This window comes from Lactuca saligna, chromosome 8 (genome assembly GCF_052625555.1).
Source record: "Lactuca saligna cultivar CGN05327 chromosome 8, ASM5262555v1, whole genome shotgun sequence".
NCBI classification, from domain to species: domain Eukaryota; kingdom Viridiplantae; phylum Streptophyta; class Magnoliopsida; order Asterales; family Asteraceae; genus Lactuca; species Lactuca saligna.
The window spans coordinates 75,851,303-75,873,269 of record NC_136424.1 but is presented as its reverse complement, the minus strand read 5'-3'; the positions used below and the strand labels follow the sequence as shown (position 1 = coordinate 75,873,269).

Here is a 21,967-nt window from a genome sequence, read left to right as displayed (position 1 = left end):
GGGAGCACTTGAGGAAACAAGTTAGAAGAAGCAAAGGACTCGTGAGGATTCAAGATCTACCTATGTGGAACACTTTCAAAAGGTATTAAGTTGTTCCTTGGATCATTTCCTTCCAAAACCCATTTGTGCATGGATTCTAGGAAAGGGCTTTTGTGTTTAAGTCAAAATCTGAAGTTGTAACTTTAGATCTGAACTCCTTTTGACCTTGAGATGCATAAAGTTATCCATTTAGCCTAGCATTAGCCTCCCCTCAAGTGTATGACTCAATCCGAAGCTTAGATTTGCTATTTTAAGGCCTTAAAGCCTTGCATGCACATAAAGTTTTTAAGTTTACATGAAAAGCATGCCTCAGGAGCCTAGATCTGTAATTTGGAAGCATTGCATGGCTCCAAGGAGTCTATATGGCTCGAGATCTAATAGGACTCGGCGAGTCATATGAAGACAGGCATGGACTCGGCGAGTTGGATGAACAACTCGGCGAGCCCAATGAACATTGCTATGAACTCGACGAGTTGGATGAACAACTCAGAGAGTCAAGTAAGATTCCCAAATTTAATTCGATGGTCATAAATGTGTCGAGTAGCAAGAAAGGAAACCCAACGAGTGGACCTTAGACTATCAGTTAAGATCGTATGAACTCGGCGAGTCACTAGTTGTACTCGGCGAGTTAGGGTCAACATGGACTGTTGACTTGATCCTAACTGAAGTGGACCAGGGCAGACTTTAAAGTTAATAACTGGGTATTATATGTCACTTTTAGGTAGTTGAGTTAGAGCAGTTCGTGGGGCATATCCAGTCGAAAAAGTATTAGCTCAGCATTCGTGTCAGGTGAGTCTTTTCACCATACCTATGGGTCTAAAGCACCAAGGCCGGCCCATTATGTGATTACGGTAGATGTGCTAGATACTCTGTGTTTGCTTTGCTATGTGATTGCATGTTGTATGAAGACCCCAAGGGGAGCCCGTGGCAATAGATGTAAGACCATGTAGGGTAGCCCATGGCGGTCCTAGGTGAAGACCATGTTGGGTAGCCCATGGCACTGGATGTAAGACCATGTGGGGTAGCCCATGGCAGTCCTAGGTAAAGACCATGTGGGGTAGCCCATGACACTATTACAGGTTTGATGTATGCATGGTTTATGTGTTATGTGTGTAGCTTTATGGCTATCAGGATATGTGATTATGTGTGGTATGCTCTTGGAAACTCACTAAGCGTTTCGCTTACAGGTTGTTGATTGTTGCAGGTACTTCGGAGCCTAAGGGCAAAGGCAAGGCGTGATGGAGTGGCGTGTACTCTACCTCTCTTTTGGACATTTTAGGGACTCTCTGATGATTTCATAAAAACACAACAATGATGTAATGGATGTGAATTGGAAACAAATGTTTTTAATACTTATGGAATATGTAATCGGATTACTTTTTAAAACGAAAAAATTTTCTTGTAAAATTTGGGATGTTACAAATTGGTATCAGAGCCTTGGTTTGAGAGATTCGTACATATCCTCGGATGTGTTAGGACTCAAACCGAGGAAGTGGTAAACGTTTTCAAAAGTAACTTAAAAAGGATTTTTAAGACCAAAACAAGAGAGTACAACATGCTTGATCAACCGAGCCAAGTAAGTAGTTTCCCAATTCGAATAGCCATGTTATACTGAAAATGAGTTATGTTGATTATGTGAAATTGATAAGTGTATGTTAAAAAAATATATACAGTTAGGAGTTGCAGCCTCAGAATGAGTGATTTAGCCTTATTTCCTTTTCCTTGTTCGGATGTGGTTTTATGGTAGAATCTCTTATTCGAAATTCTATTTGATCATTTATGTGTATAATTTGCATGCCTAATAGCAACCTGTAGTGATTGGTATGATTATTGCGAGTAGGAAAATCATAGGGTATTCAGGGATTGATTCTTGCGAGGACTGTGAGTCATGGTTTTACGATTATGATAGTTTTGGAGGTACTTGATAAAGCAAGGGGAAAGCTACGGGTAGGTATGGAAGGTAGTACTGGGCCCATACTATTGGAAGCATAGGACCCGTACCCGAACCCATGTTCTATCTGGGAATTCCAAAGAAGCTTGGTATGGATACAATCTCGATGTGGGAAACCTGATCTTTATGTTTGTGTTATGATGGTTCAGCATGGTGGTTACGCGATTTGGAGCAGGGGGATCAGGATCAGGATCAGGATCGGGATCGGGATCGGGATCCGGGGCTGGGTCAAACGGCCCTACCGATGGTATTGACGAGAGGTTCCACAAGCTGATCGCGACCGAGGTTACGAGGGGCATCCTTGATGCTACCCCAGTAATCTTTGGGACGGTCAAGAAGGGCATGATGGAGATCATGGAGGAGAGACTTAGAGCATTCAGGGCTGATATTTCCGCGAGCCAGGGTGGAGCTCGAACTCCCTCGTTTAGGGAGTTCAAGGCATGTGGAGCTTCGGGATTTTCAGGGGTTCGGGACCTATTGTGAGTAGACGCTGGGTGGAAGACATTGAAAACGCTCAGCGTACGAGTTCTTGCCCCGAGGAGGCAAAGGTCGGATTTGCTTCCTATATGCTGAGGGACAGGGCCAAAGATTGGTGGGGCGACATTACTAATCAGATGGGGGCAGCCGGTGTGACTAGCATTACGTGGGCTGAGTTTGTTCCACGTTTTGATCAGGAGTTTGCACCGCCTATTGAGGTGCAACGAATGGTGAGAGAGTTTCATGACCTACAACAGACTACTGAGACTGTGGCGGAAATTACCACCAAGTTTCGAGAGCGAGCTTTGCTGATTCCTCAGTATTCGACAGATTAGGACATGAGGAGGACCTGATATCACTCTATGCTGAGGGAGGACATTCGGGAGTTTGTGAGTTTCACAGGGTGCAAAAACCTGAATGAGATGGTTGAGAAGGCCCGTGAAAGGGAGATGGAGTTGGAGTCTCGTACAAAGCGGAAGACTGAGCAGGTACAGTTAGCGGGGACTCGGGCTAAAAAGCCTAAGACCTCTGATTCTTTCGGTAAGGGCCAACAGGTCCGGGGTCGGTGTGCCAAGTGTGGGAGATTTCATAGTGGGGCTTATCGTACAGTCAGGATGTCAGGATGCTACTCCTGTGGCCAATAGGGCCACTTGAGTAAGGATTGCCCTAAGAAGGGCTTGATATGTTTTAACTGCAACCAGACAGGTTATAAAAAGGCCGATTGTTCGAGGTTTCAGGGTGGAGGAGGAGGATATGTGGCGGCGCCTGTGCCCGCCACTATGAGGATTACTGATGGCCGCCCCAAGGCGAAAGCTCCAGTGGTGAAGAGCGGCGCATTCCAGCTGACTACCGAGGAGGCTCGAGCCACGCCAGATGTTGTGGCTGGTATGTTTTCATTATCATCTGTTCTTTTAGTGTTAACTGTTTTCATGTATGCTTATTGTTCTTTTTATAAGGACCTTTCTGGTCAATGGTATGACGGCTCATGTTTTATTCGATTCTGGGGCTACCCGATCTTTCGTGTCTCTTGCACTTAGCAAGAAATTACGGGACGCACCGGGGACTTTGGATGCCCCGCTCGAGGTGGAGATTGCAGATGATCGCACCGTGAGTGCTGCGAGGGTATATTAGGATTGTGTCCTGAATGTGCACGGCGAAAGCTTTCGCGTTGATTTGGTTCCCATACCCTTGTGAGGAATGAAAGTGATTATTGGGATGGATTGGTTGGGAGCCAATGGGGCCATGATCGATTGTGAGCAGCAGTTAGTCCGGGTACGTACCCTAAGGGGGGAGAACTGGTTATTCACGGCGAGAGGACCACGCAGGGCCCTACCCTTTGTTCAGCTGCGAGGGCGAGGAGGTTTCTGTAGCAGAGCTACATGGGATTTTTGGCCTATGTTTCAGATACGTGAGTGGAGGCAGTGGCGGATATCGATAGTGTACCAGTGGTGCGGGATTTTCCGGATGTTTTCCCGAAGAATTACCCAGAGTGGCTCCGGAGAGGCAGGTGGAGTTTCGTGTTGACCTCCGGAGAGGCATGTGTGTTATGTGTGTAGCTTTATGGCTATCAGGATATGTGATTTTGTGTGGTATGCTCTGGGAAACTCACTAAGCGTTTCGCTTACAGGTTGTTGTTTGTTGTAGGTACTTCGGAGCCTAAGGGCAAAGGCAAGGCGTGATGGTGTGGCGTGTACCCTACCTCTCTTTTGGACGTTTTAGGGACTCTCTGATGATTTCATAAAAACACAACAATGATGTAATTATGTGAACTGGAAACAAATGTTTTGAAAACTTATGGAATATGTAATCGGGTTACTTTTTAAAACGAAAAAATTTTCTTGTAAAATTTTGGATGTTACAGTTTGAAAGTGAGAAATAGGGGAAATGGGGAGTAAACTCATGCTATATGCATGAGTTCACGGCCAAGAGAGTGTTCACGGCCCAAACTCCATTTGTTTGGCCGTGAACACCTAATTAAGGTGTTGGTTGATTTAATTGTTACCCGATACTCCTCGAAACACTTCCTTTTATTCGTTCATTTGAAGAATTAATATTAAAAACACTCAAACGGACTTTAAACCGACTAAAATTTAGCATAAAAGTGTTTGACTTTTATTTGAAGTGCTTGACTGTAGGTTTGTACGAATGGAAATTTCAGGTTGTCACAAATCTTCCACCTTGGCTATGCATGAAAGAGTCATCTTTCATGTTGACTTTGTTGATTCCCGGTCCCAAAGCACCCGGGAAGGAATTGGATGTGTTCCTTAAGCCGTTGGTGGATGAGTTGAAGCAGTTATGAAGTTTTGGAGTGTGTACTAAAGACACAGCAACAGATACATTCTTCGATATGAAAGCGATGTTGTTATGGACAATAAACGACTTTCCCGCTCGTAGTAGTTTATCCGGTTGGACCGAACAAGGGTACAAAGCTTGTTCGACTTGCAACGAAGACACTCCGTCATACCAAGTATCAAATAAAGTCGTATATGTTGGTCATCGCCGGTTCTTAGATGCTGACCATCCATGGAGAAAATTTTTGGACTATAATGGCAAACATGAGACAAGAGGCCCTCCAAGACAGTTTAGTGAGGAAGAAATACAAGCGCAACACGCTTGTCTATTGTTTTGTCGACCAGGTAAAGTAGCTGCTCAACGAGCTGGTATTAAGAGAGATCGTGAGGATTTCAAGTTGAATTGGTCTAAAAAGAGAATATTCTTTGAACTTGAGTATTGGTCTTCTCTAGAGTTGAAGCACAACTTCGATCTTATGCATATTGAAAAAATGTGGGTGAGAGTCTTGTGGGTACTTCTCTGATGAATGATAAGTCTAAAGACACTTCAAATGCTCGGGCAGACTTAACAAAACTGAACATTCGGAAAAATAAATAGCTGAAAAAGAGTGGCAACAAGTTCCTTAAACCCCATCCACCTTAGTTGTTCATGAAACCTGACCGCATTCGTTTTTGTAGGTTTATAAGAAATGTGAAACTGTCAGATGGGTTTGGATTTAACATCAGTAAGAAAGTGAATGAAACCAATACTAACATTATTGGGTTGAAATCTCATGATTATCACATTCTTATGCAATGTTTGTTACCCATTAGAGTTAAAGGTCTTTTGGGGAAAGGTGTTTATACACCAATAATAGAGCTTTGTATGTTTTTTAAGCAACTTTGCTCAAGAACACTATCAATGAAGGATATGAAAGAAGTGAAACCAGCCGTTATTAAAATATTGTGCAAACTAGAAGTGATCTATCCTCCTGTATTTTTTGACATTATGGTTCATTTAGTTTTGCATTTACCCGATGAAGCTATTTCTAGAGGCCCAGTATGTGTGAGATGGATGTATCCCTTCAAAAGGTATATGAAAAAACTAAAAAACTACGTTAGAAACAAGGCGAAGCTGGAAGGTTCTATATTTGAGGGTTATGTCGCTGAAGAGGCATTATCATTTTGTTCGATGTACCTTGAAAATGTTGAGACTCGATTCAATCGCCGTGAAAGAAACGAAGATGTTGTCATAGAAGAAACAAAGTTTTGGGTGTTTCAGTCTAAGTGTCGACCGGCTAGCGCAAAGAAAATGAAAGTCTCAGTTTAGAGGAGAGAAAACGTCTACATTGGTTTGTGCTTGATAGTTGTGAGGAAGTCAGAAAGTATATTGCGTAAGTGTACTTATCTTTTAATTCATTATCTATTTTTAACTTCTTCTTTTTTACTATATATATATATATATATATATATATATATATATATATATATATATATATATATATATATATATATATATATATATATTTCATCAATGTAGTGAATTCAAATCATTATATTCTGAGAGTGATGAAAAAAACGAATTCCCTAAATGGTTTCTTCATAAGGTCTATGATATGCAAAAACAAAAATCTCCAGAGTTTAACAAGGAATTATTGGCTCTTTCAATTGGTGCACATTCGAATGCCTTTCCTTACACCGTTTTCATAGTGAATGGTGTTAGGTTTATGGTACTTATGCGTGACGCCCAACGATCAACACTAAACTCGGGGGTTCTAACTTAGGGAGAGAATAAGCAGAAATATTATGGTCAGCTAGAAGAGATTATCAAGTTGCATTATCCTCATAAATATTCCACCATACTTTTTCGTTGCAAGTGGTTCGATACTATAGGAGTTAAATCTAATAATAATTTCACCAGTATGGACCCACAACGCGAATTGAGCAGCGAAGATCAATTCATATTTTCTACGCAGGCGAAGCAAGTATTTACATCCAAGAACCTTCTCGAAGTGATGAAAATGACAACCAACGATGGGTTGTTGAAAATGTTAATCATAGAAGAATTTGGGATCTACCGATGAACGATGTCGATCATGATCCCATTGAAAATGTCGATAATGATTCAACTGATGTCGTTCTTAGTAATGCTTCTTCTAATTTCACTCTCTCAATCGACTTTACCCAGTATTTTCAAAATTCTCAATCGTTTGAAGATGATATTGAAGTTGACCTACCAATGAGTATCATCAATAATGTGTCTGATTGCAAGACTGATTATGATGAGGAAGATTCTGATTATGATAGTGATGAGGAAGATTCTTATTATGATAGTGATGTGTCAGCAGACACTGAAGTGTCTAAGGGCGAGAATGATTAAAAAAATCTTTACATTTGACTAGTAAAATAAGGTTTGTATATTTTGTAATCATATCATATTATATGTATATATATTCATATTGTGTTATAATTTTTCAGGATGTCATTTCTTTGGATTGCATTGCTCCATCTCATGGTTGCTGTGATGGGCCATGAAAGCGACGGTGGTGATGAGCCACCACATCCGTTCGGTGGAGGTTTTGATGATCACCAGAACGATGGTAATTAAGATTTATTCTAGTTCATTGTATTTCCTATTGTTTGTATATAAAAAAATTATTTTAACTAATATTTATTTATGTAGTGGTGCCTCCGAGACGAAGAGACATGGTGGTAAATAAACAAATGCACAAATTATTTAAAGTTAATGGTGAGTGGCCTCTGAAGATAGTATTCGACATAAATACTAACATGTCGATTGGGGAGGTGTATGAATGTTTCATTCGGGATGTTGGGAGCTATATGTGGTGGGACATCGCTTTTGATAAGGACACATGGACTAATGTTTTTGAAGCCGAAAGGGTTGGCATGTTCCAATATCTTTCGATAAATTATTTATAAAGTTATATATTTAATATTGTTTAGTTTGATTTATTTTTAACTTCTCTATTTCTTTTTTGTAGACATGGTTTGATTTCGGAGCGATTACAAATCATCCCATGGCTCCAACTTATTGGGCATCACTGAACAATCGGATATGTGCGCGGTATAGAGGCCGCAAAAATATTGCAAAAAAACCGTTTGATTGATTTTGCAGGGGATGTGGAGGCATTAAGGGCTCAAGCCCATACGGGTATGGATCGGCAGCGTTAGAATGCTACTATTGACCATTTCTTAACAAAAAAACATCAAAACGATCCGCTGGAAACAAAGAATGTCGGAAGAATCAAGTAGTGAAGAATCGTGGAGGGACATGTAGCTATGGTAGTGTTTCTTTCAAGAAAGTAAGTTACAATAATGTTTATTCACTTATACCATATTTTTTAGTGTTTATTCAAATATAACATATTTTGTAATGTTAAATAGAATTTGAATTGACTTGAAATATTTCATCATGCGCATGTGAATAAATAAGGGGAATTTGTTGATCCTTTGGTTGAAGACCAATATGTAAGTTATTATTGCTTCAAATTCTCGTAGTAGATTGTTAGTTTTTTTGTGTTAGTTTTAAAGTATATTAACAATCTTTTGAATTACAGAATGTCTTAGTTGCTGAGGTTGCTCTACAGACTCATCATATAGCCGACTCTGGTGGTGATCTAGACACTATTGATTGGATCGCAATATTTGAGAAGGTGTTGGGTACACGAAAGGGGCGTGTGAGAGGCATTGGACCTAAAGCTTCTTCAGCTGCGGGTACAAGTGCTCCATCCCAATGGCAGTCACAAGCACCGCAACCAACACAGGTACTTGTGACTTAAATTGTTAACGACTTAATTCATTTGGTGCTTTGATGGTTTGATAGTTTGTTGAATTGTTAATGATTTAATGTGCTTGAGACTTAATTGTAGGATGTTGATGTGAATGCTTTTCTTCAAAACCCGACATTTGTGACGGTCATTGGAGACATTATCCGCTCCTTTAAAAACAAAGTCAACAACGAGGAAAAAATGATGGGGAAGACGAAAACGAAGAAACATAGTATTTCTTGTTTTATGTTACGGATGATGTTATTTTGGATTTATTAGATAGTTTATGGATTATATATTAGATGTTTATGAAGGATTTATTAGATATGTAATGTTGTATGTTTGATGTTTTATCTAATGTGGTATGTATTTATTTATCTATTTTTATCAAATATGTTTTTATGATATAAACTATAATATCATAAAAAATATGTTTTCCCTCAAAAAAAAAAAAAAAAAAAAAAAAAAAAAAAAAAAAAAAAAAAAAAGTTGCTGACACTTTTAAGGACGACGTGGACTAAGTGCGACGACACATAACTTCGGCAAGCTTTGACGGAAAAACTTTGTCCGGTCATCGGAATATCAATAGAGACGACACAGGAAAAGAGACGACATGTATTAGAGACGGCGGCATTTGCGACAACAAACGACTATTAGCTACAAGTTAATTGCGACGACGTTTTAGAGACGACATGCCGTCACTAACGGTAGTAGCGACGACAGCTGGGATTAATTGCGACGACTTTTGTCGCCGCTAAAAGCTAGGTTTTTTGTTTGAGATAATGTCAGTTTAAGCCAATTTTGCATCACTAACTGCAAATGCCATTTTGACGGGTTGATCAAAGTTTTTTATAATAAAAATAACTAAAGTAGAACTAATGTAATTTGTAAGTAATAACCTAAATATCAACACTTGTATACGTTAAATGTAATTTTTTTTTTCTTCCTATACCCTAATTATGCAATATCCAGAGAATTTCCAAACTATTTTGAGAAAACTGAAAGTAGTCCGGATTTACACGAATGATCATGAAATTAATATTACAATTTAAAGTTTTATAATGTTCATTTACGAAATATTACCATTTTATAATAACATTATAGAAAATATAACAATTAGGCTGGTTGTGATGCATCATGGGTTATAGGCATCAGTGGGTGAGGTCAAGAGTTCAACGAGCACATTTGAGGAATTTTCTCTGGATTGGCGTGAGTTCGATTATTTGCTCCCTTTGGTGGTGAATGGTACCCCTCTTGGTGGCCCGCTAGACATTCCTGATCCATCGGGTCGGGTTACCCTCTTGATGGCCTGCCAGACATTCCTGATCAATCGGGACGGGTTACCCTCTATTTACTGGTTAAAAAAAAATCTAGTTAGTGAATTCCCTGAAAACAATAATATAATGTATAACACTAATAATTAATAAAAACGTAGGTAATGAATTTTCTAATTTTGAAAATTTTCCAAAGATTAAATTACAATTTTGATCTATAAGGTTCATATGCATCTGCTCTTTTTAGTTTAATTTTTAAAATTTTGATAACTTATCTCGGTGATTTTCGAAGTTACACTTGCCGTTCTTGTGACTAACTCTGAAACGTTCCATTAACTACCTTACATAACGATACTTGCATCATTTTTTTATTTTTTATTTTATTTTTTTCATATTATATTTATATTAATTATAAAATAAAAGATCTTATATATTCGACCCCCATCTCACCACTATACCACCATCACCACCACAAATCATCACACAACTAATGGTTATTACTCACAATCACTAATCACTACCATCCATCATTATTCACCACTACTAACCACTATCAACACCATCATTACCACCATCAATCACCCCCATTGACCACCAACCACCATCATCACCACTAATTACCACCACCAATCACCATCAATACATCACTCTATCACCACCACCGATTACTATCGTTGCTCGTCACCGTCAATCACTACAATTACCACAAATAACCATTTTTTCCAACACCTTAAATTGCCGTGCCCCATCTTAACTACCATCACATTCAAATGAATATCAACTATCAGTTCAAATATCATTGATCAGGGACAACTCAATCACTGTGAAACTTTAAGCGAACTAAAATTTTGGTGCCATTTAACCTATACTATACTAAAATCATTAGTTTACACTTGTTTAACAGAGTTCCATTGATGGCAACTACCTTAAGGACGACCGATGTAACTTCTCGAAACCAAAGGGATGAGTTGTATCAAAAAATCAAAACTTAGACTATACGTGCATACGTGTAAACCATATGGACGAAAATAGTAATTTACTCTTTTCAAAATCTTTCTTTATTGCTTAAAACCATTTCCAACCAACCCCAAATTCCATTCATTCCCCTGTTTTTTACCTATTTTTCTCCGATCTCATCTCATTTTCCCTCCATTTTTAGAAATATAGATGGTATTACCCCAAGTACAAAGTAATAATATTCGTTTATCAAAAAAAAAAAAAGTAGGGATGAAGTTTCAATTGTCGATTTTAATCCTTTTTCTTTTAACATTACTAGTTTATTTTTATCTACCGTCTATAATTGTAACGTAATATTAAATATTTGTAATGTCATTAATTTATTTTAATTAATCAAAAATATAAACTTTACTTTTTTATGTATAAAATTCATATAAAATTTTAAATACATGTCAACAAATCCAAAACACTATAACATAATTTATAAAATCTTACAAATACGATAACATTTACAAATACCATAATTGACTACATTTGTAGATTCTTAATAATGTTTTACATCTTGTACATTAGTCGATAAAACCCAAACCGGATGGTAGCAGGAAACATTAGGCATTTATTGGTTGCAATCGATGATTTATTTGCTGTGTGTAACCAATTTTGGGTTTTATAAGATTAAAATCGATGATTTATAAGTTGTATATTCTTGAAAAAGTGATTGTTTTTTCGATGAGAACGAAATGGGAGCATAAAAGTAAGATTCGAGGGAAAGTGCATGTTTTGTGGATATGATGCACATGTTTCAATGCTTCTTGATGCTGCAAAGATATGCTTCAAAACCATAGCGACATTATACAGGCATATATCTATATGATTTTCAAAAACTCAAACTTTCACTCTCATTTTCCATTTAAAATGGTGATTGTAAATTTTTATTAATTAATCATAAATTTGCATTAACTAATCAACAAAGTTTTTATTTTATTATGTAAGGTTTCGATGAATTAAATTTTACATAATAAAAAGTGTAAGGTTTTGAATTAATTTGATATAATAAAAAGGTTTAAGTATAAAATAAAAAGTTCAAACGAAAAAGCGTAATAGATATGACAAAATGGTTGATACTCAGCAAAAGATTGATGAACATGACATAATTTTGTAAGATCAAAAAATCTAACCAAGTCTTTCTAAGAAAACATCAAAAACAATTTCAGGTAAAGACTGATCATGCTTCCCTCAGCTTTTACTTCTCTGATGAGTTTGGCCCTCTCTTCTTTCCAAAACCAACAACTGCACAATCAAAAATCAAAAATCAAAAATCAAAAAGTTTATAAAAACCAGTTAAGATCATTCTCTGTTTATGTAAAAGATGGATTCATCATCTTAAACACAACAGAAGATAAAGATACATCTGTCTTCCTCTACAAAATTTATCAAAATTCACCATCTAAAGTGCATACGATGTGTTTATAACCAATCTTGATGTTTGGTATCAAGGAATTCAAACGATCCAGAACCGATACATCAAATAAAACTTCAAATTTTCGTTGGTTTACTCGAAAAGCAAACAACTTATAGATCTAGATCGATATTAGCATTAGTATGTTTGTATACAAGGGTAAGCATCATCTCATATGAATGAAAAATGAAAGTGGAAGCAACTATCTTACCAGCGGTGACGAAGCGGCGGTTGTATTGAATGCGCTTGTGAGCACGTCCACGTGGCTGTTTCTTCTTGTCCTGCTTCGCAACCTTTGGGGTTTGACCTCTCACTTTTCCGGCACGAGCCAACGATCCGTGAACCTTTCCTGTAAACAGATTGCAACCAGTATCACCGTCAGTTGATTAATTAAACGCCGAATACACAGAAATTGAGCACTACCACCTACATAAACCCTTAACCTACCACGGTTTCCAATCTATAACAAAACTAATTGATGGAATTGGAAGTTATTAAGATTACCCATGTTGAATTGAGGACTGTTTAGCTCTGTGTAGTCTTCTTTTCGGCTGGATCTGGTGTGAGAGAAACAAATCAGGGATTTAGGGTTTAGGATTGGGAAAGAACGATATATAATCCGGTTGGGCCGGCTATTTGGGCCTTTTCGATATTGGTTGACGTTTGTTAACTTTTAACGGGCCATGTAACGACCTTTCGCTTTGATTTTTAGCACATGTTTGGGACGGAGTTTTTTGGAAACGTTTGAGAGCTTCTAGCTTTTAGCTATTGATAAAACGCTTCAGTTTAAACAAAAAACTTCGTTTGGTAATACGAACGTTTAGTTTTTAGTTTTAACAAAACGCTCCGATTCTAAAAGCTACTTCATGTAGCTTTTAACAAAACGCTCCGGAACTTTTGAAATCAATTTCCATAATTACCCTTAAAAATATATTTATATATTTTTTTATTCTTAATAAATTGTCCTTTTATGTAATTTTATATATTTCAAAAGCTTCCAGCTACTTTTTTCAAACGTTCATATAACAAATAAAAGATACAGCTTCCCGCTACCAGCTACCAGCTACCAGCTACATGCTACCAGCTAACCGCTACTCGCTTCCAGCTAACAGCTACTTTTGCCAAACACGCCTTTAGCTTGCTTATAATTTATTCATTCTAGACTACTTATATTTATTTTCGCAATTGATAATTTAAGTTTAAATATATTTTATATTTATTTTCGTAATTAATAATTTAAGTTTAAATACATTTTTAATCATTGATATGGTATTAATATGTCAATATAATGGGAAGTATAAGTCATAGAATATATATATATATATATATATATATATATATATATATATATATATATATATATATATATATATATATGGGAAAAGTGAATATACCTTTAAGGGTATATAAGCTTAGATACTCAAACCCACCATAATACATTGTTTTATTTGATATATTCATTATAATGTTCTTAAACTTCAGCCCTTGACTTGGTTTACTTTCAAGGTTTTTGAAATTTCACTATTATCCTCCACTTACATCACATCATTTTTGCGAATACCTAGTAGGCTACATATATTATAGATGAAAATAAAAATTATGTAAGATGAAGATAAATGTTAAATTTATAAATATTTTGGAGTAAATCAAGTTAGAAATTAAATTATAATAACATTGAACAATTACAATGTATATATATAATACAAAACGATGTAGTATTGTGAGTTTGGGTACCTAAGCTTATATACCCTTAAGGGTATATTCACTTTTCCCTATATATATATATATATATATATATATATATATATATATATATATATATATATATATATATATATATATATATATATATATATATATATATATATATAAAGGTGATAGGCGTTTGTATACATTGTTTTGTAAAATACGTTTTTGTATACATTTTTTTATAAAAACGGATTTGTATGTATATATATATACTTAATAAATATATATTTTTATAACTAGATATTTCATATACAAAAGCTTTTTAAAAAAAGTTTTTATATAGAAAATATAAGATTTTCAAGTGAAAATATGTTTTTTTTTTATAAATATGATACTATAAAGAAAAAACATATTAAGAACAATTCTTTGAGAAAAAAAAAGTATAAAGAAAACTAAAGTTATGATGAACTCATAATAAAATTCTAAAATTTGTGCAAAAAGGGTAAAATTTTGACCAAATTTGTCTTAAAATTTAAAATATGGGTCAAAAGTGTTAATTTCAGACCCAATTTGTAATACATTTTGAAATATGGGTAAAAAGTATAATTTTTGAAAGTTTGATGACCTGTTGACCAGGTCAAAGGGTTAAATTGAATACGATTACCGATATTTGGGACTTAATTGAATAAAAAAGATATATAAGAACTAAATCGATTATGAGACCAATATGAGATTTTATTGCAGTTTTCCTAAAAAGTTTATTAAAAATATCATATTTTTGTATAATATTTTTATTTTTATCTTTCATGGTTTTATTTTTATTGAAAAAGAAAATGTCAAAGTTTTTCGTATTGTATTCGCTAAAAGTCGGTACATATATTGATATTTAACTGCAAAAATATTTTTAAAAATTCTTTGATTTTTTTTTAGTTTTTAATGTTAATTATTAAAGAAAATAATGTTTTAATTTTTTCTAGAAAATATAAACAAATATGCAAAAGTTTAACATTTTTTATGTTTTATAAAATTAATACATAAAATAATAGAGTCTTCCGTTCTCACAAAATATATGTTAAAAAATTGTATAATACTATAATATTTTATATTGTGGGTTAAAGGAGTTAATAGATTAAGGTGTTGTTTGTTTTTTTTTTTGGAAAAAACATTTTCAGACTTCTTATTGTTGTGCAGCGTAGCAAACACGCAACACTTTTCATCTCGCATATGTTTGCTTTTCAGAAATCTTCAGATTAAAAACTTATGTGCTGGTTCTTTTTGGTGCATCACTTGTTTTTTCTCTTCCTATCTCTTTCAACATCTTCTTCTTCTTTTTGTATTGCTAAAATATTTATTATATATTATTGAAATATTATTTCATATTTTTTTTCGTTTTTTTTATTTATTCTTGTCAATTTTTTTTTAAATATTGAATAATAATAATTTTGTTGATGAAATATCATTACTTTATGCTAAAATATCTTTATTTTTTTTGTTAAAATATCATTACTTTTTGCTTAAGTATCATAAATTCTTGTCAAAATGTCATACATTATTATATTTTCGGTATTCAAAAACTATTTTTGAATTATAAAATCAGTTTACTTTAATTTTTTAATATCTGCAGCAGCATACAGATGTTAAAAAAACAAACACGCTTCTTATTGCAATCTGCAGACGTTTGTTACACCTCTTCTACTGCAGACGTTTGTTCCACTTCTTCTACTGCAGAGGGTTACAAAGGTGGTTTGCACTCTTTATGAATTTTTGTTTCCAAAAAAACAAATAGCACCTAAGTTGATATGGGCTTGGAGATCTTGATGACTTGATGTGTTAGTCATTGAAACATATAAGGCCTAATGATGTGGACAACAAAGTCTGATGATACATGGAGGCCTAGAAGAGTAATATTCAACCGAGACAATTTTTAAGTCTTGTTTTCTTCATTAGGCTATTAGAAGTAGGGTTTAGACATTGTAAACCATCTTATGGGTTGTCTATTCTGTAGGTTACAATTGTCTTTATATTCTTTCTTATAAAGAGGTGTGTTTGTGCTTATAGATTTCATCTTTAGTTCTGAGAATATTTTGTAAACACTTTGTTCGTGCTTTATCATTCAAATAGTTTTTCAACAATTAAACTATATTTTCAAGTGGTTATAATTTGAATATCTATAATAGTTATTATCAGAAATTTCAAAATAGTAGCATATTGGATTCATATATTTTGAAACCCATTTAAAACAGCCATTAAAAGAACACTCACTACCCATTCTAGAAAACTAAACAACTTATTGCCAAAAAAAATTCCAATCAAACATTAAACATTATATTAGATGTTCAAGAACAATTCGCTTTAACGACGAAGTTTACATATACTTTTAAAAAAATAAAATAATTTTCTTTATCTATACAGTATCATCCTCAAACCTCAAAATCACAAGCATCGTATACATACACAAATAAAAAAATAATAAAAAATATGTCAAGCCCTCCCATACATTCTTTTAAAGCATTGAGAGAAAGAATTGGCATGCTCAATCCAAATCTAATTCACTAATTTCATTGGTTATCATTGCATATGATTAAGTTTTGAGGTAAAGAAAAATATCGTTTTCTTTAAAAAAATAATTTACGAAAGAAAATCTTGTTCATCTTGCAAAAATTCTTTCCTTAGTTTACGAGAAAAGAGTTTACAAGCATCCATACTGAGATCGATTGCAGCTGAAAGTGCGATAAAAAGAGCAGCATCAGCCATACAGGTCACATGTTGCACCCCCACTTGCACCATTGGCTTACTCGCTTTCCCTTCACCTTCAATGCTCGAACTCATTACAAATCCTTTGATGTTTGACAATGGACTTGCTCTCGAATCTTTTAACGTTTCATCAATACAAAATTTCCCACCTTTTTTAATATTCATTGTCCCTTCAGAAATAGGAATCCCACTTGTCATACCAGAGTTAGTGACAAGTTCAAATTTATAACCTAACCCGTCAACAGGTCCCCTTTCACGCCAAGCTTCAAGTCGACCCCATGGCTTCCAGTTACTAATCGAGGCACCATGGGGCCGAAGGATAAGCCAAGCACCTGGGTTTGACCGTGAAACACGGTCAGATCCTTGAGAAGGGACAAATGGAGTGATCATGGATGCAGCAGCAATAGACGAGCCAGAAAGGTCATGGACCACAATCATCCACCCTTTCCGCTCCCTCCCATGTTTTTCCCTTCCATTGGAAAATGTTGTCATCCATCCTCTGTTGATATTGGTCATGGCAAAATCTGATGGAAGCGAACTAAAAATTCAACGATAACCGAATGTTAAAAACATTATAATTTAAATATTTGTTTTTTAAAACTAAAACAACTCTAATATAATGCTACGACTTTTGGTACATAAAATAGAATTCATCATAATCATTCTTAAACTAAAAGCATTTGTATGATTAACAAACTTAGCTAAAGTCAAACAAGAACAATCAAGACGCATGATAGTTAATTAACCTAAGAGCATTGAACTGACACCAAAATCCAGAGCACATGGAAAAGAATCAAGCTGGTGCTTGTCTTTGACAGTTGGGGCATCTTTTATTGGCCAATATATATATATATATATATATATATATATATATATATATATATATATATATATATATATATATATATATATATATATATATATATATATATATATATATATATAACTAGGGATTGAAGAGATTGAAGAGAGTAAAGATTACATCATCTTAAAGGGGAAGCAAGCAATGTAGGACATGTAATAAATGAGAGATTCACCATGAATATTGTTTTTCCACTTGTACCTAAATTCAAGGAGAATCCCTTTTCGTCCATAATTATTACAATCAGTTATTTCATTTTCTGAAGTATAGATTAATCAAAAGAACCTCCAGTGGGTAAAATGGGTGAATTTAACAGTCAAGATAATGCTTTGTTTTAATCCTTTAGTTTTACTTTACTTAACTGAATAATCTGTAGAGAAAATTTACTCATCATCAGTAAGTTGGAACTGTTATCATGATTTGATACCATTGAAAGCTAAAAGCCTTAAAACACATAAAGAATCTACTAAAATGTATTTAAACGTATAACTTTGAATGAACATATTTTGTCTTTACGTTATCAAATAAGAGTGAAATTTACCGGAAAAAAACTACTCAATTTGATATACTTTATTGCTTTTTTATCAAATACGTTACTACCTTTTCCTGTTGAGAGAAATAACATTATACGTAGTCTTATAGCTGAAAAATAGTGAACATAAATTCATTTTTTTTAACAATTGATATAAAAACCTTGGAATATTTTCTGTTATGTTTTTCTAATTGAAAATTTAAACTAATATTAGTTGGAAAATTTTAGACAGCTAAGATACCACTAAAATTTTGTAATTATGATTAATTTTATGATTAATTACTTCTAGTATTTTGGAGGAAAAAAAAAATAAACAAAGAAAAAAAAGCATGGAGAAGTATACTATTACTAACCGTGATCTTGAGTTCCGGTCGGCGCTAAACTTGCAACTAAAAACCGGTTGACGGATATTCCCTTGGATTTGAAAAACCACCGGGCTACACTCCGGTTCACCGCCGAACTGAAACAAAAACCGAGGATCCGGTTCCGTTCGGACCTTCAAATGTAAACTAGCCGCCGGCTTGTCACCTTCGTTCCCGAGTTTCATCCAACCGTTCTGAAACACAAGCGGTTTAGTAACCGACCCGTCAATGTTGATCACAACCGCAACCCGACCCAACAACTTTCCCCCGCTTAACCCGCAACTGTGTCCCATACGACCGGTGTAGACCGATACGGTTAACAGCACTGGTTTTCCTTGGAGACGGCGGATGGCGGCGGGGTCGAGGTGGAAATTGATGGCGGAGGAGGTGGAATCTGGAGAGCAGCTGTCGGAATGAGTGGGGGAGGAGAGTGGGATGAGAGCAGTTTGCGGCGGGAAGTTTTTGATACGGAGTTTGCAGTAGCACGGAGTGGCGGAGGAATGAATTCCGGAAGCGGAGGCGAGGGGTTTGGTAGTGAGTGGTAGTTTGAGTGATAAGTATTCAACTGTTAAACGAACAAATGGGCATGGATCCATCGGAAATTTGGAAAATGAGATTCTCCGATGAAGACGGCTATATTGGTGAGTGGCGAGTTTGATCAGTTGATGAGAGAAATAGTGTTTATAGCTTCGGAAACATCTATATTTCATGAATAAATGTCGGGTATGTGACAGCTATTTGTGTGGGACCCTTGTTTCTTTTGTTTGTTTATTTATTAATTAACTATATCATCCTCCAATCTGGTAATTAATCTATATGAACTTTGAATCTTCAATCCTATTTTCTAAACTTAAATAATATGAATGTTTTATATTTTATAGTATAAGTTTTATTGCGTAAATGTAAAATTAATTTTTGAACAATCATTTAATAGGAATATAATAGTCGGTTATAACTAATTGTGTTTAAAATAAATTAAATAATAACATTTTAAAATAGACATATGAGTTTCACACTCTTATATTATCGACATGGTGATCAGGTTCATTCCATTAAACACCATCTCCCCCTATACCATACGCATAAACCTAATCTTAACTATATCATCCTTTGATATGGTAATTAATCTGTATCAACTTTGAATCTTCAATCTTATTTTCTAAACTTAAATAATATGATTGTTTTATATTTTATAGCATCAAGTATTATTGCATGAATATACGATTAATTTTTGACCAATCATTTAATAGGAATATAATAGTTAGTTATAACCAATTGTGCTCAAAATAAATCAAATAACAACATTTTAAAATAGACCTATGAGTTTCACACTCTTATATTATCGCCATCACAATCATGTTCATTCCATTAAACACCATCTGCCCCTATCACCATATGCATAAATCTAATCTTATGTAACGTCTCAATTTCACAATTAAAATTTTCATTTTTAAAATAGATAAAAACATTGTTTCCATAAAACCAAGCCAAGAAAAACCATAGATATCAAATACATTCATCTCAAAAATTAGAGTATCATAGTAATGCGAAATCACAAAAGCTGCCGATGAGAGTGTACATTCAAGCTTTTGTCTTTCCACGATCATTTGAAGTACATGAGACACATTTAAATCCACAACTGTAAGCACAATGTTTATTGAGTTCCCTAAAATATCACATATATCACAACATAATAAACAACTATGGGTTATCAGCAACCCTAGGGGACTATCAGCAGTCTCATGGACTCACATCGGTCATGGAGTTATCAGCAACTCGAAACACATATATCAGCAATCAGCAAATAAGACTCAACTAGTCTAACATGTACACCACTATGACATATGTAATATAGTGAGAAGAATCACCTCATAAATAGTAGACCGGCACAACAGCCCTCTGACAGTGAAGACTGGTACTAAGAATCACCTAGCTATCAATATAGAAGTACCCTCTCAATCTACACCCTACAATCATCAAGTTGACCAAAAGTCAATTTTGTCAAAAGTCAATGGTCAAAGTCAGCCCCAATTGACCTCCATGTCGTGGCCACCCATAGGCCACATCATGGCTGCTACACGACAAAACAGTCATGGTGACACTAGCCTCCATGTTGTGCCTAGCAGGCTGTCATGTTGGGGGAAACTAAGCTCCCACAACTTAATGGATTAAGCTCTTAACCCTTAACCCTATGAGCTACAAATCTCATATATGAATCTTCCCAAGGTATTGATGGATAAATTTTCTAAATCTATCTAATAAGACATCTCAATAAGTTAAGATCTCAACTCTTAAGCTCTTAATGGTCACACCCATTGCATGGACACTAAACTAAGGCATGAAAGTGTCATTTCTAACGACCGCCATGGTCTAGATTTCAAATAAGGCACACAAAGGTTCCAAAGTTCACTCAAACTCCAAGAACAAAAAGATATGGACCAAAAAGCTCATAAAATGACCTATAACTAGATCTAGATATCTAATGAGAAAGGTGAATACTTTATACCTCCAAAAGACCAGAAATGTGATGAAGATGCAAGATCTAAGCTAGAACCAAACACATAAGCACCAAAACAGACTCCTTTTTCCTTCATGTTCACAAAAGTGACGTCACACACTCAAAACACACATATGGATGATAGGGTTTGGATGGAGTATGATCTCAGATGGTGGTGGCTGCCAAATGAGGCAACCCTAGGAATTATACCCTTATATAGGGTACAAACACGAAGATCTAGGGTTTTGCACCAAAATGACCATCACGCCATGGCAGAGGCCTTTCCACGCCGTGGCGCTTCATGACTCCATGTTTTTAACAGTCGATGCCATATAATGGGGCCTTAGCTACCACGTTGTGTCCCATCCAAAAATCCTTAAAATTAATATTTAATAAATTAAACTTAGAAAAAGCATTACCTGTAAAATGGATATTACACCCTAAGTCATCATTTTCGTTCATCGATGGAAAGTCAAACAAGACATAAATTTGGCATTTTTTGGTGTAATCGAAGGGTGAGGGTCCCTTTGTTATTCCTTCTTCTCACTTTGATCGCAAAGAAAAAGGAATCGAAATTACGGGGCCGATCTTGAAGCAATTTCGAATACCAAAGTTGAAATTCCTAGTTAGGTTGGGATTAATTTATGAGTTTAGATCAAGAGAGAATTAAGGTATGATTCTTTATCCTTGATGTTACTTGATTATGTTGGTTAGTTGAGTTATAAGATTCATATAATATATGAGTTTGATGTTGAAGCTTGGTCGTTCAAATTCATAAAAAGAAAATTAATATGCTTTATAGGGTTATGTTCTTAATCTCATATTAGGGATATATGAGTAGCTAACTTTTGCAAATATTCTTAAAGAATTAGTGTGATGTGAAATTTGTTGTATAAGCATTAACATGAATTACTATATTGTGAAACTTATTATGGACATATTCTATAAAAATTACTATGATATTGTTTATTAAAAGTATGATAACTTTGTAAGCCTTTTTATATATTCTTTAAGAATATATTGGTAAGCTTAATCCACATATAATTCTCAAATCTT

The 21,967-nt window shown here is 34.9% G+C and overlaps 2 protein-coding genes across 2 annotated transcripts; both read right to left on the bottom strand.

The window, feature by feature from the left end:
• Positions 1–11,861: 11,861 nt before the first annotated feature.
• Positions 11,862–12,865, bottom strand: LOC145008118 (small ribosomal subunit protein eS30z/eS30y/eS30x). The gene is made up of 3 exons (XM_078966735.1): positions 12,720–12,865; positions 12,427–12,564; positions 11,862–12,046 (listed from the first exon to the last, which is right to left on the bottom strand). Exons 1-3 carry the CDS (start codon positions 12,721–12,723, stop codon positions 12,000–12,002), a joined length of 189 nt encoding a protein of 62 aa, XP_078822861.1. The 5' UTR covers positions 12,724–12,865; the 3' UTR covers positions 11,862–11,999.
• A 3,569-nt stretch (positions 12,866–16,434) lies between these two features.
• On the bottom strand, positions 16,435–19,108 carry LOC145008276 (DUF1005 family protein (DUF1005)). The gene is made up of 2 exons (XM_078966901.1): positions 18,406–19,108; positions 16,435–17,196 (listed from the first exon to the last, which is right to left on the bottom strand). Exons 1-2 carry the CDS (start codon positions 19,008–19,010, stop codon positions 16,533–16,535), a joined length of 1,269 nt encoding a protein of 422 aa, XP_078823027.1. The 5' UTR covers positions 19,011–19,108; the 3' UTR covers positions 16,435–16,532.
• Positions 19,109–21,967: the final 2,859 nt, after the last annotated feature.

Bases quoted from the DNA above. Each gene is read 5' to 3' on its own strand.
- LOC145008118 (XM_078966735.1), bottom strand. The intron at 12,047-12,426 runs GTAAGATAGTTG...TTGATTGTGCAG, and splicing joins CCGCCGCTTCGTCACCGCTG to TTGTTGGTTTTGGAAAGAAG.
- LOC145008276 (XM_078966901.1), bottom strand. From the start codon at position 19,010: ATGGATCCATGCCCATTTGTTCGTTTAACAGTTGAATACTTATCACTC. The intron at 17,197-18,405 runs GTTAGTAATAGT...TTGAATTTTTAG, and splicing joins GACCGGAACTCAAGATCACG to TTCGCTTCCATCAGATTTTG.